A 27,217-nucleotide genomic window follows, 5' to 3' on the forward strand; every position below is an offset into this window, starting at 1 on the left:
GCTAAGCTAGTTGGCTAATGCTAAATACAAATGAGTTTAATTTGAAATGTCCAGTCAGATTCAGTAATTAACTTTCCCTGACATTCAGTTTGAGCTCATATGTAATTTTTGTGTCATTTATACATACTCTACAACGTTTAATACTTGATAATATGTCATACTGTATTAACACTAAACTGAAATAACGTTTTGAATATTATAATACCAGGTTTCATTACTTAAGTTGTAGGTGCATTCATGGGGGAAAAAAACAAACACTTTTAGGTTGCTCATGAATACAAGCGATGTTATTTATATTCTTGATATATGCTTTATACAAGTGATGCTTGACCTGTATGCAACTTATCTGCTGTTCAATTTGTTCAAATCAGAACTGAAACCTGCTACTGTAAGCCTTTCTGGAACAAGCTCATCCTCTTTTAACACCCTGGCTCTTCCTTGCATTGATGGCTGTTACCTTCCCAAACAAGAGAATGAATTTATCCATACAGTGCTTGAGGAGCTGGAAAGCTTTCAGCAGAGAAATGACCAGAATTGGTAACTTCATTACACATCACTTTATCTGGGTGGTTAACATATTAAATGTCCATTATTGTTATTATTATTCCTTATGATTCATCAAGATTTTGGTTAATTGTTTTCATATATGTTTAAGGAAAAGGGGATATTTAAGGTCTTGTTAGATAAGAAACAGTTTTTAATCTTTTGATAGTCACTTTTTTGCCCTCACTTGTTCATTTTCATTATTTTTACAGTGTGTCAAATTCATTTTTAATTTGTGCATTGTTACATGTACAGATAGTCTATGTAGTCTCTCAATTAATACAAGGTCATAAGTTGCATGTATAATTACAGAATAGAAGAATTGGAAATAGTTTTAGATGCTGCAAATGCTTGAAATTTGATGTCCACTACCCATTTGTTCTTTGTGCTTCATGGGATATTGTCTCATTAAAATGTATCTCTGTTCTAGTGTCCTGCTCTTCCCACCTCTCCCGAGCCGACTGCGTTTCCTGACTCACAAAACCGCTGAGAACCATCCCAACTTCAGCACCTTCTCTGTGGGCGAGGGCTGGGCTCGCAGAGTCGTAGTGTGCTATTTCAACATCAGGTAAATCTACGAGAGCTAATGTCATGTTGGCACACTTAAACCAAGTGCACACTACAAGACTGAAGCTTGTCGCCCTGCACCGACTTACGGCAATCTTAAGTGTTGTAGAGTGTGCTTGACTCTACAGTTATAGTGACTGGATTTTGGTGACTCATCATTGTGGTGAATCTGGCAGGTTGGATTTAGAAGAGTATAGTAGCGACACAGAGGGCAGTTCTCATGTGCGAACAAACAGTCAGAGCAGGAAAATGGAGGACAAAGGCAACATCCGACCACTGGAGCCCAGATCCAACAACAGACGAGGAGCCAGACGGCCAGACAAGCCTATTTATGTTCCACGGGCTATGAGACAGAAGGTGTATGAAAACTCGACAGATCTGGAGCAGCAGAATCTCAACCCAACATCAGAGGAATCCAACTCTGACAATGTGGACAGACCACTTGTAGCCAACGAAAAGCCAGGAGCAGACAGTACTGACCGATCCCTGGATGAACAGGAGTTTGTGCAGCTTTCGAGATCTGGACCTTCTCCGTTGTCTCCTGACTGGGATAGGACAGTGTCTTTGGTCATGTCTTTGACATTAGATGACCAAGCAGATGAAGATTGTGCTGACAACACGGATGCAGCGATCCAGCCACAGAGCAGTGATGAAACTGAAAAATTGTACTCCGAGGTGGGTAACCAGTGGTACTAGAACTTATATTATAATAGCTAGGGATGCACCAATGTATCGGCCACCATTATTTATCGGACAATTGTTAATCATGAAAATGCCAGTATGAAAAACGGATTGTTTATTTCATAATTATCAACACACTTTGTTAAAACTCTGTGAATTCAGTCCAGAACAATCCAGAAATAATGCTAGCCAAAATAAAATACAAATATTTAGAAGGGTTAGCACTCCTAAGAACGTATATTTCATTTTTATTCTCATTCTCACATTGAGGAAAAATCTGTGTTACAGATGTGACAGTTGTGAAAGTCTCACTTACATTTACATGATGAGGGAAATATTCCAAAATGCTTTGATTCACTTTGACTTCTGAGACAATGGAATGATATCCATTAAAATCTTATTTTAAGATTAAACTCGCAATATGCACAATTTTGCACGATTACTAAACTTAATAGTCTGCATTTTAAAATATAGGATGCATTTCAGTGCTTCAGTCAGTGCTGTGTGAGCAAGCGGCGCCCTCTACTGTTCTGGACGGCAGATACATTATACATTATTGTATGTATGTAACAGGTGAAACTCGAAAAATTTGAATATCTTGCAAAAGTTCATTAATTTCAGTAATTCAACTTAAAAGGTGAAACTAATATATTATATAGGCTCATTACAAGCAAAGTAAGATATTTCAAGCCTTTATTTGATATAATTTTGATGATTATGGCTTACAGCTTATGAAAACCCCAAATTCAGAATCTCAGAAAATTAGAATATTACATGAAATCAATAAAAAAAAAGGATTTTAAATACAGGAATGTCGGCCCTCTGAAAAGTATAATCATGCATATGTACTCAGTACTTGGTTTGGGCCCCTTTTGCATTAATTACTGCCTCAATGCAGCGTGGCATGGATGCTATCAGCCTGTGGCACTGCTGAGGTGTTATGGAAGACCAAGATGCTTCAATAGCAGCCTTCAGCTCTTCTGCATTGTTTGGTCTCATGTCTCTCATCTTTCTCTTGGCAATGCCCCATAGATTCTCTATGGGGTTCAGGTCAGGCGAGTTTGCTGGCCAATCAAGCACAGTAATACCATGGTCATTGAACCAGGTTTTGGTACTTTTGGCAGTGTGGGCAGGTGCCAAGTCCTGCTGGAAAATGAAGTCAGCATCTCCATAAAGCTGCGTTGACTCTGGACTTAATAAAGCACAGTGGACCAACACCAGCCGATGACATGGCTCCCCAAACCAACACAGACTGTGGAAACTTCACACTGGACTTCAAGCATCTTGGATTGTGTGCCTCTCCATTCTTCCTCCAGACTCTGGGACCTTGGTTTCTAAATGAGATGCAAAATTTGCTCTCATCAGAAAAGAGGACTTTGGACCACTGAGCAACAGACCAGTTCTTTTTTTCTTTAGCCCAGGTAAGACGCTTCTGACGTTGTTTGTTGTTCAGGAGCGGCTTGACAAGAGGAATACGACATTTGAAGCCCATGTCCAGGACCCGTCTGTGTGTGGTGGCTCTTGATGCAGTAACTCCAACCTCAGTCCACTCCTTGTGAAGCTCCCCCACACATTTGAATGGCCTTTTCCTGACAATCCTCTCCAGGCTACGGTCATCCCTGCTGCTTGTGCACCTTTTTCTTCCACACTTTTCCCTTCCACTTAACTTTCTATTAATGTGCTTTGATACAGCACTTTGAGAACATCCAACTTCTTTTGCAATTACCTTTTGAGGCTTTCCCTCCTTGTGGAGGGTGTCAATGATGGTTTTCTGCACAACTGTCAGGTCAGCAGTCTTCCCCATGATTGTGAATTCAACTGAACCAGACTGAGAGACCATTTAAAGGCTCAGGAACCCTTTGCAGGTGTTTAGCTGATTAGAGTGTGACACTTTGAGCCTACAATACTGAACCTTTTCACAATATTCAAATTTTCTGAGATTCTGAATTTGGGGTTTTCATAAGCTGTAAGCCATAATCATCAAAATTATATCAAATAAAGGCTTCAAATATCTTACTTTGCTTGTAATGAGTCTATATAATATATTAGTTTCACCTTTTAAGTTGAATTACTGAAATTAATGAATTTCACGATATTCTAATTTTTCGAGTTTCACCTGTGTGTGTGTGTATATATATATATACACACTGTACTGTGCAAAAGCACATAAGATGTTTCACAAAAATATTTGTCTTAAGATGGTTATTTATAACTGTTACGTTAGTGTGTCAATAGGAAATATACATTTTATACTCCCAAACATTACTTTTGCAAATAGAAAGATTAGAATAGAAGAACAGGGATCCCTGAAACAGATGTCATGGCCCCCACAAAGCCCCCTACTGAACATCATGTCAGTCTGAGATTACATAAAGAGACAGGAGTAATTGAGACAGCCTAAATAAATAGAAGAACTGTGGTGAATTCTCCAAGAAGCTTGAAACATCCTTTCTGCCAACAACCAAGAAAAACTGTGTCCAGGTGTACCTAGAATAATTGGTGCTGTTTTAAAGGCAAAAGTGGTCAAGCCGAATATTGATTTAGCTTTATATTTACTTTGTATGACATTAAGTGAGAAATGAAAACTATTTGTCATTATTTATGAAGACATCCTCACTATGCAATATTATTCACAAGTGCCTATAACTTTTGCACAGTACTGTAAATATATATATATATATATATATATATATATATATATATATATATATATATATATATATATATATATATTTGTCTTTTTATCTTCTATTTATCTTTTTATTTGGCTGGCTCTTTATAACATTTTATAAAGCATAATTTCTGTGCAAAACAGTAATCTGGTGGCAAAATATAGGCATATAGTTTTTTGTCAAAATTGGTAACAGCCAAAAAAAATGTCATATCGGTGCATCCTTAATAATAGCCTTTATCTCTATTTGGTCTGTTTACACATCTTATTTTGTCTTCCATTCTGTCTTGGTCATTTTAGATCAAAGCCAACCTGAAACATGGGGACGTTGTCATAAAGAACACCTGCAATGATTACTCTTGTTACGCAAATATCTGGCTCAATCAAGAGGAGTTTGCACATGTTATTGAGATCTACGACTTTCCTGCCATGTTTAAAACGGACGACCTCCTCGATGCTTTTGCAGGCTACAGGTAGCCTAATATGTCTGCTTTCAAAGCTTCTGACAGTAGTTAGTGGTGATTTATAAGTCTAGCATCTCTAGTTAGGGATCTGAACAAATACTTCTGCAATGCTACCTCAAACAATATGGCCTGTTGAATTATTTATCTTATTGATCAGACCTATTATTATCTAGCAGTGGCAGATTATAAAACAGGAAACAAAGATTATATATTTACATTTAAAGAACGGAGCCAAGCTAGGCACCAAAGTCTTGATGTAAGAAAGTATTCTTTATTTCTATGGTCTGTAAACATGACAGTCTTATGCTTTTGTCTGTTCACAGTGAGGGAGGCATGAAGATCAAATGGGTGGATAACACTCATGCACTTGGCATATTTGCAAGTCAATCTGCAGGTATTTTCTTTTTATTAAGCATCCATCCATCCTGTTTATGTGCTCCCTATGTCTGGCTTACTCAATTTTGCTTCTGTTCAGCTACACAGGCTCTCTCCCTTAAGCATCCATTACTGAAGGCCCGCACTCTCTCAGAGGGGAGCCAGAAAGCAAAGTGGAAAGCAATGAGACGAGCTGGTAAGCTGAGCCACTGAAAATCCCTGACAACCACTTTGTCATAGTATATAAAAGAGATGTTTTTCAGATGTTTCGTGACACCAATTGCAACTACAGTATCAATAGACCTCAGGTTGTAAAGTTTAATATCTACGAGTTTATTGTTAATTGGACAAACGCTACTGGCCTGTTCCAAAATTTAGGGAGTTGCCTCGCTGTCTTGTGCCTAATTGGGCAGCTGCATTTTATGGCAGCATCCTAACTGTACTGTTACAATGTTAGATTCGAAGATGTTCTTTGATAAATGTTTTGTAAATTTGTTCTATTATGAATTATTTCTATTGCATTTAGTATTGTTTGCTGTGAAAATAATTAAAAAGTGCAAATTTCAAATGTTTCAAGTGGTGCGGAATGTGGGAAACAATGGGTCTCATTTACTAACCGTGCATACACATGAAATCTGTGTACAAACATTTTGTTAAGAAATCACGATTCATCAAGTTTGCAATAAAATGTATTCTAAATGTAAATATAATGTTGTGCTGAAAGCCTTTATATGGAGATTGTTTTGGTGGGTTTCAGGCAAATTACAAACTTCAGGCATGGGCTCCTTCATTTAGAATAATCCAGATTCATTAACATTAGAACTAGAGTAAGAACATATTCATGTGTTTACGCACCAGTTGTGAAGCAGACATAACATTTTCATGAACATTTCCTTGTACGCAATTATTAGTGAATGAGGTCCAGTGTCCCTAATATCTGATTGACAATTATTTTTTTATGTCTGTATGTACAGAGTTTATTCAGCCGGTGAAGGAGAGGCCACGTACAGACACAGTGGTAGCTCGCAGGATGGTGACCAGAGCGCTTGGTTTGAGAGGAGGCTTAAGGGGGAAACGCTTCTGAAAAACCTTCAAAGCTCTGTTTCACATGTAGACTATACTGTTTTTGTTTTCTAAATAGACCGAATTCCCTGAAACATTAACTTTAGCACCATTTACTACACCATTGAAAGCAAGACTGAACATTAAATGTAGATAAAAACGGCTGTATTTTACCATGCCCGCTTTGACAGATGTATATACAAGAGCAAAATGGATGGAAAGGGTATGAATAAGCTATAGATCTTTGTTATTGTCACATAATAAGGGAAATGCTCAAACATAGGTGTCCATGAGATGTGTGGCGTCCCACAAATGTTTCAGTTTTGGTTTTAATTTTCTGTGCCCTTTTGTGTGATCTTGTAAGCATTTAAATGAGTTTCTTGTTTGAAGCAGGAAATGTGGCTTTGTTAACTGCCTTGTTTGCTTTAGCCTGCTTGGTTACTAACAATCCTGGCATCTCTCAGCATCTGGCCCAGCAATTACCAATAGATCCATTCATTAATAATAAAGAGTATTTTAATTAGGAATAGGCTTCCTTGCAATTTTCGAAGCGCATTGTAAGATTGTTCTGAGGTTAATAATTGGTGTGTTTCAATTGGGTGACCTTTTAACAGGTCATCTAGGATGAAAGTGTTGAAGTTAATAATTGGAGTTAAGTGTAATTAATGGCAGACATCTTAGCAGGGCAGATAAAAGTTAACAGGCCTGGAACACTGGCAAGGGAATAGTCATTTTTGTTGTGTTTGTTATGATTGGCCTTGCTTCACATAATGTTGTTCAAGTTGTTTCTCTGTTTTCTTTTTTTTTGTGCTGTAGATTAAGCTTGGATTTATTTTTTAGTTTTTTACACATTGCAATTGATCTAATTTTTGGGATGCGTGTAATTTGAGATTGAAATGTAGACCTCATGGCATTTCTGGCTCATCAGATGTTTATCTCGTATTTAAAACTAGTATTATTTGCAGATGTATAACGAAATCTAGAGTTCTTTATAAACTCGATTGGTTTGGTTTCTACAGTTAATATATATTTTGTGTTTATCTTTGTTTATTATGAGAGTTGATTTGAAATACTACACACTTTTAAGAACTTATTACTGCAACTACAATCTAATTTAAAGAAAGGGGTTGAAAGTGAGAGAGAGTTATAATCCTTGCCAGTTATTTAATGCATATTTGATTGTTGTAAAATTGTTTGATACCTTAACCTGTTGTTTTTTATTATTCAATTTTGATTAAACATATTTTGCTTTTTTTAATTGGTGTCATTGTTTTGTATTGTTCCTGTCCACACATTGTAAAACATTAAAAAAAAAAGTCTTCAAATAATCAGAATAAATTGCTTAGTCCATTCTTTTATTATAGAATACAATACAATGGTTTCACAATGTGTGTTGTTCAATCCATTCATAAACACACTGTATAACTTAAAACCATTTAACTGGTCATAGGTACCCTCATAAAACGGAGGGAGCTTTTTCAAAAGATTTGCACCTAATTACAGTTTCATATTGCATACATTTAAAGTTGACAAATCCCTGACTGAACATAATAAATTATTTGACATGCTTGATGAATAACCAGAAATGTGTCTAACAGAGCTGCAAGTATATGTGTACATGAGAAGAAAAAGTTGGGTTTGTTTATGAAACCGCAATATTTTAAAGGTATAGTTCACCTAAAAGTTCAAATTCTGTCATCAGTTACTCATGGGTAGTTTCAAACCTGAATGACTTTCTGTGAATGACTTTTCTATGAGGGTGAGTAAATGACAACATAACGTTTCCCTTTAAGTTATATTCCAATGAAGAAAAAGCCTATGAAAGAGTTGAAATGTTAATGATGATCCCAGTTCGCATTTCAGTTTGAAGATTACCTCATGGCATGAGTTTGTAAAGACTACAAGCGACAAATACAATCGGTACAGTACATGTTAAGGAAGTGAGATACTTTAGGTTCAGAGCAAGCGCGATATACTGTAGTAAGAATTATGCAAAACATGATATGCCTTTCAACCTAAAGGGTGCATCTCCACTTGGTGGTCTGTAAAAGGAAAGATGTCAGTGTCTGCCCTTTATGTGCTGGATCTCTTGCTCCCAGCACAGTTCTGAGTGGTCAATCAAATTGTAAAAGTCTGAGTGACAGCTTGCAACATCCTCCACCGAGAACCTTTGTCTTTCCTGGCAGTTTCCTCTATCTGTGGAACAACTGGTTGCTCATTCCAGGGTATTCATCCATGTCTGAACTCCACGAGCCACCTAGAAAAAAGTATCAACGGTACGAGATGTGAGTTTGTTAATTTATGGCACGTTTAATTGATTCTTAATCATCTCAAGAGAGGGTTTGAACAAACACACTAACAAGTACTTCTCACTGATTCACCTGTATGACAGTTGTACGTCCATATCCTGTATCCATCATAACGACATTTGCACCTCATGATGTTGTTAGTGTAATCTGATTCTGCTACATCATAGTTTGGATTGATAATAACCTATCAGACAGTAGAGTCACTTCAGTAAGACATCAAAATAGATTGTAATTTCACATGAGAGAAGTGGTGTAAATGGTACCTGAAAAATGTAGTCTCCTGGTTTCACTTCTGTGATATCGATCCACTGACAATCAATGTCGTGTCTGTAGGTGTCCCAGCAGCCAACGGTGATGCCCTGTTCACCAAAGTTGGCACAAAGATATCGTTTCTGAATACCTGCATGAAAGAAAATAACTGCCAATTATTAGATCTTGAGAATTCATTTAAATTGATAGAAACAGATGTTAAAATTTAAGTGAACTAAATTTGAGCATTTTATGAGGAATGTGAGTGGTCATTGCTCAAGCATAATATATAGTGATTATTATGGTGATGATGTCCTTAGCATGCACCACAAATAATGTTTCAGTTTGCTGTAATATGACAAAGTGTGGTGAAACATTCGAATTTGGCTGTAAAATTACTGAACCGTCCTGTAATCTCTTACCTTCATCACACTGAGTGTCCTCCAGGCAGAAGCTGGCCTTGTGACCCTCTGCCACCTTGGTGCCATTTAGACTCAGCAGGTCATAATGTGTGAAAACCTCTATGCTGTGATAATGCCTGTACAGACAACGAGATCAGCATTTATGTAGTCTCAGCCTCAGACGGCTCACCCACAGTCCAATCAATGACAAACTGATGCATATTACAAAAAAAAATTGCAAAGCACTTTCTCGATCTCATTAGCTCTGATCTGATTGGCTGACTTTACACAACTTCCAGGACTAAGTGACCGTTCAGACCAAACGAGTTCTTGCGACGAATAGAACAGAATGCCAGTATCTCGAGATGCTTTTGTAAAATTTGGACCTCTTTTACTTAAGCTTGACACAGCAATTAAAGAAAAACAAGTCGAAAAACAATTACAAAAAAGTGCAGCCAGATGCTAAAATGCTTTCAATGTGAACGCCCCCTTCTGTCACGTTGAGTGCTTTTGAGAATTTGCCAATGTATGCCAGGTTAGTGGCATTGCATTTTAAAAGAGATTTGTTTGACTCAATTTAACTAGATTACCATGTGCAGAACTGAATATTCCACTTCGTTTTGAGTTATGTTTGTGAAAAAGTTATTACTTTTGGATATACAGAAATTCAGATCACATTTTAAACAATTGTATGGTGCTTTTTGTAAAACTATTCATAGAGATTGCCACACCATTCCACTGAAAAAACATTATGTGTTGAATTTACTTAAAAGGTATTTGTAGCATTTTTGCATCAGGCTTTTTAAGTAAATTCAATCTATTGTCAAGTTATGCCAGAATAACTCGAAAACCATTGTTAGATATACGCAAATGTAACAGTTTGTTCACTTAACTTAACAAGGTATGCCACCCATAAGATTAACAACTAATACAGTGTTAGTTGTTCCCCACAACCAGTTCTGTACTTGATTGTTTGAGTTAGTAGTACTTAAAATCTTACAAGGAACAATTAATTAACAATCACAATTACTTTTATTTATTTATTTAGCACTGTAAAATCACCTTATAATTCAATTTTGTGTTGTACACACAATGAAGGAAAGCTCAAATTTTATAAATAAGTACGTTTCTCAGTAGAAGCTATTTATATTCATAAATTATGGTTGTTGAGCCAACTAACTGTTTCTACACTGGTTTTTGTTGTCCTAACAATCTATTTCAGATTAACCAAACCCAAACAGCACATAAAAACCAAATCTGGGTGGTTACAGGTCAAAGTAAGATTCAGTGTGGAACAGACCTTTTGTCGTCCAGTCAAAATTCGGACTATGTGAGACTATCATAAGGGTTGGGTAGTAATGGACTACATTGAATCTGGATTGTGTAATCAGATTACAAAAATCAAGTACTTGTATTAGATCATTACATTTTTAAGTGTGTGTAATCAAATTATTAAAGAAGTTACTTTTTATGAATTACATAAATACATATGAATAACATTATCCATAAATTATATTTTTTCCAATGTTTAACGAAAGTAAATCGGTACTAAACACACTTAAATTGAATGACTGTCATCAAAACATGTAATGCATAATTCAAAAGTAACCAGATTAAATAAAAAGTGTCATTTAAAAGTTTCTGATTACAATATTAGTTGTGTAATTTGTAATCAGTATCAGATCACATTTCAGAAGTAATCTACCCTACACTGACTATCAAATATTTATCTTAATATAGACTTTCAGGAATTTTAAACTACCATATTGGTTCATCAGCTCAAATAGCTTTTAAGTCTTGATTTATATCTTGTATTTTCTAGTGGTGTAAAAGGTTGTGATTTGAGACTTTCTTGCCTGTGACACTCATGCCAGATCCAGGCGTGGTATCCCATTTTGGGTCTGAAGTCGGATTGGCCGACATTGTGGATCTGGGAGGAGAAACGGAGCAGGCGCCGATACGAGCTGTGGTCATCTTTTCTGGCAGTGCTGGATAGGCAATTCTCCTCGAGGGCACACTGCAGAGCGTACATGGGCCGGTCTTCCAAATAGGTGGTCTGCTCTACCAGCTCAGCATTCAGCACCAGGTCAGGGGCAGCTGTGATTGATGACAGCAGAGGTCAGAAAGAGCACATTTCTGCAGGCATGCTGGTCTAGACCATCAGGACAGTAAATCATGTAGAAAGACTACATGGTAGTTTATTTACATGGTTTATGACAAGGATGATCAGTTCCAGCCTCGACCCAAAGACCATTATTTTCTGCACCAGCATAGCATTATGGTCATCCTAAAATAACTACCATTACTTTAGGTGCAGCTTTTTAGACTATAATTACATTTAATATGGTTAAGACAGAAAGATCAATTAGAACACTTCTCTAAAAGACATGCTTATCAATAGGAGGTGAATGTCTCACTCTCGGAGCAGGAGACTCCAGCGGCGAAGCGTCCGCCTCCTTTAGGACAGTTGATGTATTTGCCATGATGAAGACACTGCATGAGACTCATCTCAGTGCCTGAGCATCTGACCCCACTCATCACCACATCATCCACACCGCCATCTCCAGCCCAGTACCATGTCTCCTACAAAAACACACACATTACTCAACCAGTGAGATTATACCAGTAATTGTTGTTATCATGTAACATCATTTGGGGGGGTAGTAGCCCTTTATTGATAGGACAGATTAGATGTGATTATATTAGTAATAGTACAAGAGGGGGTGGGATCAGTTAATGACCCAAGTCAGAATGTACCAACACATAAACTATGATGCTAATGTTCTGCATGTTTTTAATCATTCTGAACTACAATATTGTGGCAGGGTCTAATCAGACTAATTAGCCGCGAGAGGGATAAAGGCCAACCGAATGGAGCAGCCGCGGCCATCCGCCGGCGGACGGAGGAGCCCTGCCGCCTGGAAGCAGAGGAATGGCCACCAACCGCGAGGGGAGGAGGGGCTCCCAACCAACCGCCTGGAGCGGTTACCGCTGCCATTTTACTTTGGTTTTTAGGGGGTACTGCACTGTTACAGGGAGTACCCCCTGTGTTTTTAATTATTGTTGTTTCCCTCCCCCTGTCCCCTCCCAGATTCAGGAAGGCGGGGATGACCCGCTGGCAGATGGGGCGGAAAGCACGCCCCTCCCCAGGGAAAGGGGAGGGGGGGTGTACGTCATGCCGGGGGCTCCCTGGCCTGAGAGAACGAGGGAGGAATGTGGTAGAGCGGAGGGCGGGGCCGGGTCGTGATTCCGCACACCCGACCCCTAATCAGACTAATTATCCCTTGAGAGGGATAAAGGCCGACCGAAGATGGCAGTGTGACAGAGAGAGAGAGATTTATGGACAGTTGTCCGACACCTGTGTGTGTTTGTCTTTTTGTTTATTTTTCTTATTAAAATATTATTTATATTCTCAAGCCGGTTCTCGCCGCCTCCTTTCCATTAATCTCTTTACAAATATGTACCTCTATACCTACATATGACTCTCTATATACATTATTGTCAGTATTTATTGTAAATGTTTTAAATTTTAGCATTTATTGCTCATGTCTTTTCAGCATGTGTTAAAGTGTTTGTCCTATAAGGGGCTATTTGGAGGGTTTAAAGGCAGAAATGTGAAGCTTTTATTTTTTATAAACGCACTTACATTAATTCTCCTGTTAAAACTTGTGTATTATTTGAACTGTTAAATTGTCGTTTTATGGTCATTTTAGGGATTACAGTATTCCATCGTCTTGGCAACAAAGTTGTAAAAGTGGCTTTAACTTTACACAGAAAAGGATACTAAGTGATTTTATCACAATAATATCACGTTAACACATATTTGTTTTACGTATTGTGGCTATACTTTTGAAACAGTCAGTATTTTTAAGTTTACAGATTTAAGTACCTTCATGGTAAGTACCTCACTATAACGTTTAGCTTTTTATAAAGAAAAGGCATAAGTCGAAATAAAGTTTTGTAGAAACAAGATTATGCCACAAATGCTGTCGATTGCGCTTAACTTAAAATAAACCCGGAATATTCCTTTAAAAATGTTTTGCGCCGTCATCTTGGAGACACTTTACTCTTCTAATAGCACATGAGAAATATGAAAATAAACCCTTAACTACTTTTGTGTTATGACTTACTGAACGAAAGTTATTCACTTATCTAAATGTATATATACCCTTGAAGAGGAATACTGTATCTGGGTGTCATTATATCCTTGTGCCAAATGATGGTGCTATTACAGAGATTGACTGAATGTGGTTGAATATGATTTCAGCATCAGCTCTAAAGACTGCTTCTCATTACAGCTTGTTGTGCACGTTTAGAGGTTCGAAACATAGGACGTGCCATTCCCCATGAACTTTCCCTGGGAAAGTCTTTCTCAGTGTGTATGAGTCCATAAACACATGTTCATGATGAGTAATCATCTAGAATTTTGTTCCTTTTTCCAATAGATGGAAAATAGTTATGTCTTTGACTCTGCAGAGTTTAGTCATATCCTCCCCACATGACTGAAAGATAAGCTCTCAGACTTTCACCGCTGGGAGAGGGAATGTAAAATATTCCATATGCTCTTTCTTACTTCCCTCCCACTTTTTCTCCACTTTGTCTGTCGAGAACCCTCCACACATGCTGTCTGGAAAGAACCACCAGTCCAGATTGTCAGACAAATCATGTTCAATGACCACTCCACCATCTGGAAGCTGTATCTTGCCTTTTTTGAGCTTTGGTTACAAGACACCAGAAAACATGACAAGCTACCAGACCATTTCAACGTGACCATTTCAGTTCACCCAGAGGGTATGGGAAGCTCAGCGAGTATTGATGCTGACTACCTCCCCTGGAGTCATGAGTCTGAATCCAGGGTGTGCTGAGTGACTTCAGCCAGGTCTCCTAAACTACTAAATTGGCCCAGTTGCTAGGGAGGGTAGAGTCACATGGGGAAACCTCCTTGAGGTCAATATAATGTGGTTCTCGCTCTCGGTGGGGGTGTGGCGAGTTGTGCGTGGATGCCGCAGAATAGCATGAAGCCTCCACATGCGCTGTTTCCACAGTAATGCGCTCAACAAGCCAAGTGATAAAATGCATGTATTGACGGTCTCTGAGGCAACTGGGATTTATTCTCCACCACCAAGATTGAGGCGAGTCACTACGCCACCACGAGGACCTAGAGTGCATTGGGAATTCCAAATTGAGGAGAAAAGGGGAGTAAAAAAAAAAGAAGGGATAGTTCACCCAAAGATAAAAATTCTCTCATGATTTACCCTCATGCCATCCCAGATGTGTATGACTTTCTTTCATCTGCTGAACTCATATAAAGATTTTAAGAAGAATATCTCAGCTCTCTAGGTCCATACAATGCAAGTGAATGGGCTCCATAACACCATTATGCTACCTGATAGCATGCTACTTAGAGGTTTCTAGTGCATTTTCAAAATGATGTCCGCTGAGTTCAGCGTGGTTACAGAGCGCTTTTGCCACCTTGTCTCATCTCTCCGGATGCAGCACAGTGTACTACAAGCACGCACACCTCGCGAGCCCAGTTTAAACTGGAACCTGAAGAAGAAAAAAAACGCTGCCTTCAGAGGCTGTATGAGGATGGATGAAGGTAAGATGAAATAAGGAGCTTTTTAAATTGTTCAGATAGTTCCATTCATCCAAAAACACTGTTGTTTAAACCATTAACCGATAAAGCAGCTACGTTTTCCGATGCAGCCAAAGTTCATATAAAACAGCCCTAAACAAACAAAAGTGTAGTTACGATCCCCACGTCCTACATCGGTGTTGTTGATTTTGTTGTTGTTACTATTGAAACAGGTGCAAATAACGTCAGAAAAAAATGGTCGATACTAGATGACATCACTACGATGGTTTCTTTTGTGAATGTGAATGCAACAGGAGAAAATTATCCTCGGGTGTTCCGTACCTCGTAAGAGTTCTCATCTAGAAAGTTACTGAGGGAAAAGTACCAGGAGGTGGGAAAGGGCCTAAAAGGAAAACTCTTAGTTGATTTACCTGAAATGCATGACTGGCAAAGCCTAATCCCAACTGTCTGCAGACCACCATCGCATCTATTATCCCCCAGTTTTCACTGCAAACAGTTCCCCAAACCAGAGAACCATTCTTCTCAGCAAGAACCTCCACACGCCCCTCATATGGGTTTCTTCCTCCAGCTAGACGAATCTGTTAAGGTAAAATGAAATAATTTGATGTCTTTAACATTGCATGTTTAGCATCACCTTTTTCATCAGTGTTTAAATAGTGATTTAAGTGAAAATTGAAGGAATGTTGACGAGTTCTCACCCTCTTCTGGAAACCCATGGCAGGAACATTGCAGCGTACAGCAGCATCTTCCTCATGGCTGCAGCCCAGTGCATCATTATTGAAGTAGCAGTCAGTAAGAGATTTCTCGAAACCAGAGCACTCCACCTCATTCATATGGACCGGGCCTATTCCTGAGGAAACACAAACATATCTCTGGTCTATTTTCAATTTTAAACATTGCTATTCATATTAATTTTTTGGAGTAAACTTCATACATCAACATTAGTAGTGGATTAAACTAATAAACAGACAGATATCATTCACTTGAGTCACAGGAAACATGTGCTCATTTTCATTAGACACAGGAGGATTTGGCTTTAAAAAAAAGTTTTGTTTTTATAACATCAGATGACAGTAATCGCGGCACACAAAAGGGTTTTTCTTTCTGGAAGCGTGGTTTGGGAGGTGTGCCCTGTCTTGGGTGAATCCAAAACCAATCCAAAAGTGAATCCAAACTGTTTGGAAACTTTTAAAGTAGAAGGACAAGACTACAAATTATTTTAAGATTAAGAAAGCCAATTTGATGGGCGCTTTTGTCAATAAATCCTGAAAATAGTCATTTTGGAGAAAAAAATATTTTGTAAAACATTTTCTCACAATTTAGAATTTGAAATTTTGAAAAGACTGAGGCTTGAAAAATATAATAAAAATTGCTAACTTACACTGGATGCTATGATGAAATTTTAAATTTTGGAAGTGCATGCACTCAGTAGTTCTACTGAAAATGGATTTGAAACTATTATAGGTAATATGTATAGTAGGTAAGTACCTACTGAAAAAACCATTATGATCTGAAGAGCTGCTTGAATACAGCTGAACAGATAATTGAATACACAGCTGAGTCTGCTGTCCCAAGAATGCTTATGTCTGATCAAAGAGACTAGTTAGACGGCAGTGATCCATGAATGTCTGATGAATGGATGAGATGAAGGCTGTTGTAGGTGGTATTTAAAAAAAAGTTTAACACTGATGTGTCACTTAAAGTTTTACAAAACATTCTGCTTAATATGATCACATTATAATTCTCATATCAAAATTTTAATATTAAAGGGTTAGTTCACCCAAAAATGAAAATGTACTCACCCTCAAGCCATCCTAGTTGTATATGACTTTCTTCTTTCAGCCAAACACAATCAGAGTTATATGAAAAAATATCCTGGCTCTTCCGAGCTTTATAATGGGAGTGAATGGTACCTTAGATTTTGAAGCCCAAAAAAGCACATCCAGCCATCAAAAAAGTAATCCATATGGCTCTAGGGGGTTAATAAAGGCCTTCTGAAGCATAGCGATGTGTTTTTGTAAGAAAAATATCCATATTTATAACTTTATAATCACTGGCTTCTGGTAACGGCCATCCGTGCGTTCACAAGAGGGTCAAGTTCTGGCGTATAATGAAGGCGTATCGTAAGCTCTGGTGAGAAGTAACGAACATGGAAGCGCAGAGGATAGAGCAAAACAAAAGGCCGGTCAAGAATATCGGAGGATTTCGATGGAAGAGAAGAGGAGATTGAGTTTTTTGCCCAGCCCTATTTGTTTGAACTGGAGTACACTGATCAAGAACTCCGGGAGATGTAGGAGGCTGCAGCAGCAGCACAAACAAAAGAATCTGGTAGACAGAGAATTCGGGAGACGTGGTGGTGCTCCTGCAGAAAATGCGAGGTAATGCTTAAAGAGGCTGAGAGTGTTTGCTGCCATGAATAGACATTTGGAATGACTGGACAGATGCACGAACGCACCATTTTAAGACTAATTCAATCTACAGTATATCTAAAATAAGTCACTTCTTTTCGCCATTTGCCTTTGCGGTAAACAACGCGGGCTTCCGCGTTCGTCACTTCTCATGTCACACATGAGACTCTCTCGTAAACCCGCGGACAGCCGTTACCGGAAGTCAGTGATTAAAAATGTATAAATACAGTATGGGTATTTTTCTTACAAAAATGCATCGCTTCATTTCAGAAGGGCTTCATTAACCCCCTGGAGCCATATGGATTACTTTTTTGATGGATGGATGTGGTTTTTTTTGGGCTTCAAAATCTAAGGTACTGTTCACTCCCATTATAAAGCTTGGAAGAGCCAGGATATTTTTTTATATAACTCTGATTGTGTTTGGCTGAAAGAAGAAAGTCATACACACCTAGGATGGCTTGAGGGTGAGCTCATTTTTGGGTGAACTAACCCTTTAAAGGTTAACAAGAGTCAGAAATAAATCCTTCTTAACTAAAACGTAAAATGTATGTATTCATATCAAATAGGATTAACCTAACTGCATTCTCTATGCAAAATTGGCTAAATTCTATATGCAGTCCTTTAAATAATTAATATTTGAGCAATAGAATAATATAGTTTAAGTGAGCATAAGACTGACCTTGGCCTAACTTTGCTCCCGTGATTGCCTCTTCGGCGGTCCCATAGCCAAGCTCGCGACACACAACAGAGGCGGCATTCAGGTTCCAGTTATCATCACACACAGTTCCCCAAACTCCATTCTTCAGCAACTCCACTCTTCCCTCACCAATCTTAGCACCTCCCCGCAGACGCACCAGGGGTTGCTGGAAAATTGGACGTGGAGGACATTAGTGGGTTCTACAGAAAACATCATAAAAAATGTAAAAGAGCTAGATTTCTATATTCTGAAGAAAGTGCAAGTTTGTTAGGTTGAAGGCGGTTTTTAGTGTGTTGGTATGTGGTTGCTAGGGTATTCTTGTGATGAACCAATCCCTAAATCTATGTGAAATTCTTGTCCCTAGATTTGGCCTGGTACCCTCCTTCAAATTTAAATCTGGTTGTTTTTGCCCATTTTTTTTGGGTGAGTTGGAGGGATGACGGAAGAATTGTTACTGATGGGGTAGTTGCAGCCTCTTATTTATCCTTGGGATATGATTGGCAGTCCTAGATGTACAAGTTCCTTCCAAACTTATGCTTGGAACTTCATTAGTTGCACACAAATCCTACACTCAACACCACATATTTCTTCCTTACAATTAATTGTCAGTGACTTTCAGCTGTCACAGGAACAAAAATGCACGAACAAATGAACATAATTAATGTTTTAAATGTATTCTACATAAATTATTTTATTACTTAAAAGAAATTAAATGAACTTAAAGTCAGTAACTCTAATCAGATTAAAATAAATGTATATGTAATGTGCTACACTACTTTTTGACTTAAAAGTAATTTGATTACAATGACTAATTACTAATCGGTTTACACCCAATACTGCAAATAGTGCAAAAGTGTAATACTTCTGGTTAGGAGTCTGAGCAATAATGACAGTAATGCTTGCCTTAACATTGCTTATTAGTAGTAGTTTGGATTTTTGTTACACTTTGTGCTATATTGTTATATGGTATAACTAGCACTCTTATAAGAAAACTGTTCCTTTAAAATCAGTCAAATGTCAATTTGAGGTTATTATATATTAATGCACAGGTTGCCAGATCTCATCTGCAGAGAGTAAGCAATCATGTCAATGAAGCTCTTAATCATGATGATGTTTGTTCAGTCCAGGCCTGTCTGTTTATGGCTGTTTTATCTGCCATTAGGAAGAGTTTAGGGTTCATTGACTGTATAAACACTCTCACTTCAGAACTCTGGGGCTGTTTCGATATTATGTAATCTCCTTTCCATCCAAAAAAGTAAATGTGTGATTTAGTGCAGTACATGACCTTGCATGTGCCACCACTATTTTCCAGATTGAATGAGCCTGAGGATCCACAGGAAAAAAATGGAAAGCCAATCGATTCTTTCCAGAAATGTGAGCGAGAGGCAGATAGAAGAGGAAAAACAGGCTGAAGGCATGCCATATACAACCGCAAATGATCTGTGAGAGGGACTGGGACTGTACATGGTAAATATTCAACTAGTTACGGGCATTCATAGGATGATGCTAGCATCATTTATACATGTATTCAGTTCCTGTGCATGCAACTAACCGATGGTCTGTAGGCCTTTCGAAAGCCAGTGGATGGTGAGGGGGCAAAAGCTCTTCCAGGCACACAGCTGACCACCACGGGTAGGCCATGTCCACAGGTGCCATTGCGCTTTGGCTCCAGAGGTTTGCCCAGTCTACAGCCAGACAGTTGGGCCTCATTTCCTGTACAGTTCACAGAGAAACCCCAGTAGTTCTTTTTCTTCCGCATTGACAGTGACCTGAAATAGAACCACAAAGAAAAAGAAATCATCAGTTTTGCCATAAAATAAACAGATTATTATGTGATAACAGATCATTTATAATTATAGCAAATCTTATCCAATTTTTTTAGGCCTTGCAATATATCACCACCCTAAGAACAGATGTTGGATAATGCACCAAATAGGGACAACTGTTTTTAAACAGCTAAAAAAAAAATTACAAACTTGATTTTTATGTACTTCTGTTTTGATTATTACCAGATCTTGCTTGTGGCAGTTATACTGTGCTACATCAACACAATGAACCCAAGAATACAGGACATTTCCCATTATTCCACTGTCATGCAGAATGGGTCACCAAATGTCTTCTTGACTTGAACAATCTGTTTCCTTTCTTTCAGATCAGCAGACCATTTAATGAGTACAACATGTCCAACAATTAAGGCCTTATTCCTGTTTACCTGAGGTATAAAATCTCATATACACATGCAAAGCTTCTGTCTTGTCTTTCAACAAGTGATTAAAGGAATGTTTTGGGTTCAGTACAAGTTAAAGGGATAGTTCACACAAAAATTCTCTCATCATTTAACCTCATGCCATCCCAGATGTGTATGATGTTCTTTCTTCAGCAGAACACAAAGATTTTTAAGAAGAATATTTCAGCTCTGTAGATCCATACAATGCAAGTGAATGGTGGTCTGACGGTTGTAGCTTCAATGGCATCGGTTTCTAAAAAACGACTGTTTGAATAATGCTGAATCCTATGACGAACCCCGAGACCTGGTGGCCCAATGCTACTGGTCCCTAACGATATTGTCAGATTTTAAGCCCGAACACGACCCGTAATCACTTACCTTCTCATTTCTTCTCCTAGTACAGCTGTATTTTTATTTATATAAGCATATAGTAACAGTAAACATACACAGTTTTAACAAGGCACGTTATAGCCCCTTACTACACTAGAGCAGAAGGGGAAAAAAGCATTGCCTTACCGTTTATGTGCTGAAACTTCACCTGGTGACAAACAATCTGGAATAATATGAAACAATGCAACAGTCCCCTCTATGCAGCGTGAACTTGTTGAGATTGTTGAATCTTTGTGAAAAATGTGCTATAAACAACGAAGACGCAGCGCAACGAATGAAACAGAGCGCAGGTGTCTCAATATGCATTTTTGAAAATGTGAAGTTCTTTTTACATTGACATGTTGTTTAAACAGTGCCAGTCTTGCGCGAGACGCTGAAGAAAATGTGAGACGCGGTGCAAATGTCAAAGACATTTTCAAAGTCCAGCATGTGTTTATCTATAGGAAAACAGAACAGATGTGCACAAAATCACATTCGGTGTGTACACATTCGGTGAGCGCCTGCACAAAACAAGATCGGTAGGCCTATTCATTTTTTCATTAGTTGCAAATCTGGTTGCAGACCTCTGAATCTGCCTAATAAATCTTATATCTAGAGGGGTCTGGGGGTATGCGCTCCCATGAGACTTGTTTAGCAAAAAACAACACCAAGGTTTTCAATTCTGGTGATTTTGAGATAAGCATTTATTTTCTCGAGTATGAGTGGCCTTCCTGTAACTTTTGGCTAAAGCATTCCTTTCCGTAGCAGTTCAGACAGGCGCAAACAAAAAGAAAAGAATAACGGGCCACAACAAATAGAGCAGAACGCAGGTATCTGGAGACACGTATTTATTAGTTGAATACATTTTTTTTTTTTTTTACCTGACACAGCGTCTAAAAATGCAGTGCTCCGGTGAGCGGTGACAGATACAAAAAACACAGTGAAACGTCACGCAGTTTTCAAAAGGCATACATCTTGTGTATGTTTACATGGAAAACGATTGATTGAAAAAAAGCAGCAGCGGACGAAAAACATGTTCAGCTTGAACACCCCCTTGTTCACATGACACAAATCTAGCTAAAATATCTAAAAGTTAACTCTCAAAAAGACAAATTTTTGTTTCAGTTGACTGTAGGTATATTTACACTGTATCCAGCACTGTATTCGTAAATTCCTAGATACTGTTTTACAGCGTGAGAAACCACTCCAAATGATACAGTGAGAGGGCGATCTGAACGAATTGTACTGAATCATGAATCGATTCGGAACATTTTACAAGCCCGTTTGACCAATTCACTGAAAAGAAACAACTCAAACTAATAATTATAAAACAAAATATACCATTTTGTAGCCTAAACATTTAAAATATATAACTAAAACTGCTTGTAAAAATAAAAATAAATAGACTTCTCCTTGCCCTTTTGTAGTTTTAATATAAATCTACAACATGTCTGTCAAATTATACGTTAACACATTTGGTGTTAATACCATCCTGGCCCTCATATTGAAAACCATATACATATACAGTTATGTCTGCAGGTACAATTCCCTGCATTTTCCAGGTGAAATGAACACTAGAGAAGCTACAACAACTGTGTGTTAAATATTTACTTTCACTCAAATCATGACTTTAATGGCTGATAATGACTTTACAAATACTTATTTTTCTATCTGTTACTCAGACCCTGCCATTTTATTATATCGTCACAAACTCTAAAACATCTTTTGAAAAACAATTGATTGTAATACAGACCCACCTATATATATATATATATATAAAAACTTATTCCAACACATTCAGCTTACGCAGTAGCTCACCTGATAGACCATGGTTCAAGACCAGCCAAGAAGTAAAACTGACACATGACATGAAAGTGTCTAAGAAGGAGCAGGAAATGAAATTGCTTCAGAAATTGTACTTTTTAATTTCCCTTCTGCATTTTAAATCACTATTGGTCAGGTCGTGTCTATCGGTATATCGCCCACCCCTACTACAGCATACGATGGACAATGGTCAATTATTTATTTGCTTTACTGCACTGCCCTGTCAAAGAATAGACTTGCTCATTCTTTTTATAAAGGTCTGGTCGACCCGGTGAAATGCCATTCTACATGTAATTTTTTTTGATTAGGCTTAATATCGTATTCTAAACTGATAACAAAATAGTGCAGGATAACCAGACGCTGTTACGATTCCCTGTTGTCTGCCCCGCATTTCACATGTCACTGCCATCATGGTGTAATTGTTCTCACCTGTGTCTTGTTTGTAATCATCCTGCCTTGTGTGTATATTAACCCTGTTTGCCTTCCACTCGGTGTCGTTTGTTGAATGAATTTATGTGAACGTGGTTACCCTGTTGATGTTCGCTCCCATGCCTGTGTTCCCGAGTTTCCTGTTCCCGTGTTTTCATGTTTTGGTTTCATTTTGCCCATTGTGGTAGTTTTGTTTGTTCTTGCCTGTTCGTTTCCATCCATGTTAAATAAACCCCGCACTTGGATCCTCATTCCTTTGACTCCGTCCTCATTCGTGACGGACAGACCACGGGGGCACAAGGGGAAATTAGGCAGTCCACGGGGGCACAAAGGGCAGACGGGCAGACCAGGGAGGCCGAGAGGGCAAGTGAGCAGTCTCTGGGAGTGTGTGCAGGGAACCAGGTCGGGTGGCCTGGGGAACGTCCCCTGGGTAGGGACAGGTTTAGAGGGCCTGGGAGCTGGCCACTGGGCAAGGGCCGGTTCAGGGGACCCGGGAGGTGGCCACAGGACTGGGACAGTTCGAGGAGGCCTGAGAGCTGACCACAGGACAGGGACCGGGTCAGGGGGCCTGGGAAGAGGCCACAGGACAGGGGCTGGGTCAGGGGGCCTGGGAAGAGGCCACAGGGCAAGGACAGGTTCAGGAGGCGGAAGCGATGGAGGTGGCGCCGTAGGAGGCTTTAAAGGCGGAGGCCTGGAAGGCTCTGGAGGTGGAGCCGAGGAAGGTGGCGCCGTAGGGGCCCTTAGGGGCGGAGCCATAGGAGGCTCGGGAGACGGAGCCGTAGGAGGCCCTGGAGGCGGAGCCGAGGAAGGTGGCACCGTAGGGGCCTTTAGGGGCGGAGCCGTAGGAGGCTCGGGAGGCGGAGCCGTGGGGGGCTCAGAAGGCTCTGGTTGCAGAGCCGTAGGGGGCTCTGGGGGCGGAGCCGGAGGAGGCTCGAGAGGCGGAGCCATAGGAGGCTCAGGGGGCGGAGCTCTAGAAAGCTCGAGAGGTGGAGCCCTGGAAGGCTCGAGTGACTTGAGGGGCGGAGCCTTGGAAGGCCAGTGTGGCTTGAGAGGAGCTCTGGAAAGCTCGAGGGGCGGAGCTCAGGGACGGTCGAGGGGCGCTGGCTCAGGGACGGTCAAGGGGCGCTGGCTCAGGGGCGGTCGAGGCTACAGGCGCTGGCTCAGGGGCGGTCGAGGCTACAGGCGCTGGCTCAGGGGCGGTCGAGGCTACAGGCGCTGGCTCAGGGGCGGTCGAGGCTACAGGCGCTGGCTCAGGGGCGGTCGAGGCTACAGGCGCTGGCTCAGGGGCGGTCGAGGCTACAGGCACTGGCTGGGTGAGCGTGATATGTGCTGGCTTGGGTTCGCTGACCGTGGCTGACGAGGACTCGGGCTCGCTCACGGTGATGTGCGTGGACTCGGGCTCGCTCACGGTAATGTGCGTGGACCGGGGGGCGGAGCTGGGGTGAGGGTGACCTCGTTGACAAGCGGGACTGTCGTGACTGGAAGCGCCAAGGGTGACTGGAGAGCCACCACCGGGGGAGGCGAGGTAGGATCCTCCTCAGCGACGCCCACGGTCAACGACGAGCCGCCGATCAGCAAGGTTGCCTCCACAAATTCGCAGAGCTTCCACCCGCGCGCTGCCGGCAGCAACCGCTCCCTCAGCAAGGCGTTCAGGTTGCCCCTGAAGAAACTCACCAGGATGTGGTCCGGGAAGTCAGAGGCATTCGCCAGCTCGAGGAAATCGCCAATGTGGTCCTCGAGAGGGCGATCCTCTTGTTTGAGGCAGAGCAGACGGTAGTTCGCTTGCTGAACCGCTGGATCCATAGTTGGTCTTTCGTTCTGTCACAAATGAGGACGGAGTCAGACAAAGGAATGAGGATCCAAGTGCGGGGTTTATTTAACATGGATGGAAACGAACAGGCAAGAACAAACAAAACTACCACGATGGGCAAAATGAAACCAAAACACGGGAACAGGAAACTCAGGAACACAGGCATGGGAGCGAACATCAACAGGGTAACCACGTTCACATACATTCATTCAACAAACGACACTGAGTGGAAGGCAAACAGGGTTAATATACACACAAGGCAGGATGATTACAAACAAGACACAGGTGAGAACAATTACACAAAGATGGCAGTGACATGTGAAATGCGGGGCAGACAACAGGGAATCGTAACAGACGCTCTTGTGATGGAAATGTGAGTCATCAATCGCCAGCTTCACAGTAGATTTGCAATTTGAGTATTCATATGAATGCTTTCTGTGTTGATGTTTCATCCAACACATTATTAATGCACGTCTTCATTCTGCATGCATAACTGAATCAATGGAAAATGTCAAAAGGTTTTAAATAATTTTAATTCAATAATCTCTTTGTGACTTGTTATTCACAAAATAGTTGAAGGAATCAACTCAATACTCAGAATAATGGGAAAGACTCTGAGTATAATTACTGTAATATAATATAGAATATAGTTCCTGTAGCTCAATGGGTAGAGCATGGCACCAAAAACACCAAGATTATAAGTTTGATTTCCAGGGTACACACATCCCAATAAAAGGTATACCTTGAATGCAAATGTAAATGTAATGTATTTGACATTGCAATCCTGCTAGTCACTATAGCAATGGATCCTCATGACAGCTTTGTTATTCGTCTTTCACTCAGTAGTGTCCTCTGGTGGTCTGGAGTTAAGGAAATAGAATGTTGGTTACGTATGTAACCATGGTTCTATTACAGGCAGAAGACCGCCAGAGCCTCCTGTCACTCGGCACAGCGAGAAGACTTGTGTGTTGGACATTTATACATGACCATGTAATCGAAAAATGTCAAGGTGACAGCTTTTATACTGGGTTCTCAGCAAAAAGGGAGACATGAAGGTATTCCACTCAGTAGGGTCCACTGGCAGTCTCTCGCCAGTCATAGAACCACAGTCACATACATGACAAATGTTTTGAAATGAACAAAACATTGTATATTTTATATAGTCAACGAGGAAGCCTAATATAGACATTGCAAAGTTCAAATCTGGCACTGCTTTGACTGATCAGCAGAGGGTATTAGAGCATTTAGAAAATGAAGCCAATTTTGAAAGATGAGCTTTGAGCCCAAGTAAAAAGTAGAATGTTGTTGCTTTGTTCAGGATGTTTTTAATTATTTAATTAAATAATTTCAAAATAACAGCTAAATTGAGCAACGTGATTATATTGGCGCAAACACTGTCATTGTTCATCCATTAAAAACCAGTCACAATCCCAGGTGAACACTGTTGCAAGTAATTAGTCACGTGATTAGTCATTTGATCTGATTAGACCGTTAAAGGCCTATAAAAGACATTGTACTCATTTGACATGTGTACTTGGAGTTTGGTGATGAAGTGTTTCTCTGAAAAGGTGAACTAGAAAATTGTTTGGTTTTTCCCTGCTATGGATCAGGGGTGGAAAAGGTAAGTGTGTCTATTCTTTGTCTTTGAGGGATCTGGTTAGTGTTGTAATAAAAGGGGAAGTTTATTTTTGTTTTTTAATTGTAGGTTTCTTGTGACTCTCCTGGTGTTTTGGAGTAATGCTGTTAAGTTTAAAGGTGAGTAATTGAAGTGGGTATGTGGTCAAACATTTATACACTTATTTCCCTTCATATTAACATTTTAATTTATAATGAGAAACCTTTGTTTATTTTCTAGTTGGGGCTTATCCACGTGTCCACCCTCTCAATTCCATCTCTCCTCGTGCAGTCCAGTCTTCTGTGTTAGAGGCTTCAGTGACTGGGATTTCTCCTGTTGAAGTGGGCTCTAATGTGCACCCTGACCGTAGTCAGGAGAGCGGGACCAAGTGTCCTCAGTTGTCACAGTATGTGAAAGGTGGTGATTCCAGTGGCCCGCAATCGATGTCTCCTGTTCAAAGTGGTGTTATTTCTGCTTTCTTTGCCCCATCTCAAGAAGAACAGCATGCAGGCAGTTTTACATCACTTCTACAACCCCAGGGGTCCTCCGGTTTAAGTGTTCAGGACATTGCAAGCCAATTGACCAGTGGACAGCATCTCCAAAGCCAGTACTCCTCAACATCACAGAGCAGCTCTGGGCCACAATCCGCAAGTGCTTCTAGTCAAATTGTTTCTACTCTGCAAGGAGGTAGCAGTTACCCTACAAATGCTAGGCTCGGTCCCTGGCCTCCAAGTGTTTATGGGCAGGCCACTACTGACCAGAGCACCCGAAGTGGAAGCTACAGTGGTTTGCCCCAGTCTCAAAGCATGTCTAGTCTGTATTCCCCTGTTTCCATGTACAGCAAGCTTGGTACTTTTCCCCTTCGGATTTCTGGCCAGTCCACTAGTGACCAGAGCTCTCATCGTCCGTATGTGTCAAGT

The 27,217-nt window shown here is 40.0% G+C and overlaps 2 protein-coding genes across 3 annotated transcripts in view; one reads left to right on the forward strand and one right to left on the reverse strand.

Moving 5' to 3' along the window:
- Nucleotides 1–322: 322 nt before the first annotated feature.
- r3hcc1 (R3H domain and coiled-coil containing 1) lies at nt 323–7,643 on the forward strand. The gene is made up of 7 exons (XM_052115609.1): nt 323–537; nt 974–1,111; nt 1,287–1,785; nt 4,763–4,935; nt 5,250–5,320; nt 5,402–5,497; nt 6,276–7,643. Exons 1-7 carry the CDS (start codon nt 323–325, stop codon nt 6,383–6,385), a joined length of 1,302 nt encoding a protein of 433 aa, XP_051971569.1. The 3' UTR covers nt 6,386–7,643.
- Nucleotides 7,644–7,708: 65 nt separating this feature from the next.
- The window catches only part of LOC127636181 (lysyl oxidase homolog 2A), a 75,408-nt gene continuing 55,899 nt past the window's right edge, over nt 7,709–27,217 (reverse strand). For both annotated transcript variants that reach the window (XM_052116607.1, XM_052116606.1), the window contains exons 7-16: nt 19,576–19,792; nt 18,006–18,189; nt 15,617–15,768; nt 15,329–15,496; nt 11,740–11,905; nt 11,179–11,419; nt 9,344–9,459; nt 8,936–9,072; nt 8,745–8,856; nt 7,709–8,620 (exon numbers count right to left, since the gene is read on the reverse strand). In XM_052116607.1, the coding sequence (XP_051972567.1) occupies nt 8,556–8,620; nt 8,745–8,856; nt 8,936–9,072; nt 9,344–9,459; nt 11,179–11,419; nt 11,740–11,905; nt 15,329–15,496; nt 15,617–15,768; nt 18,006–18,189; nt 19,576–19,792 (1,558 nt within the window). In that variant the 3' untranslated portion in view covers nt 7,709–8,555. The remainder of the gene's footprint in view (nt 8,621–8,744; nt 8,857–8,935; nt 9,073–9,343; nt 9,460–11,178; nt 11,420–11,739; nt 11,906–15,328; nt 15,497–15,616; nt 15,769–18,005; nt 18,190–19,575; nt 19,793–27,217) is intronic.

Source organism: Xyrauchen texanus, chromosome 43 (assembly GCF_025860055.1).
Source record: "Xyrauchen texanus isolate HMW12.3.18 chromosome 43, RBS_HiC_50CHRs, whole genome shotgun sequence".
Taxonomy (NCBI): Eukaryota; Metazoa; Chordata; class Actinopteri; order Cypriniformes; family Catostomidae; genus Xyrauchen; species Xyrauchen texanus.

Excerpts from the sequence above, each read along its gene's own strand:
- r3hcc1 (XM_052115609.1), top strand. The coding sequence starts at position 323 with ATGCTTGACCTGTATGCAACTTATCTGCTGTTCAATTTGTTCAAATCA. Across the intron at positions 1,786-4,762 it reads CTGAAAAATTGTACTCCGAG|ATCAAAGCCAACCTGAAACA; the intron begins GTGGGTAACCAG and ends TGGTCATTTTAG. Across the intron at positions 5,498-6,275 it reads GAAAGCAATGAGACGAGCTG|AGTTTATTCAGCCGGTGAAG; the intron begins GTAAGCTGAGCC and ends CTGTATGTACAG.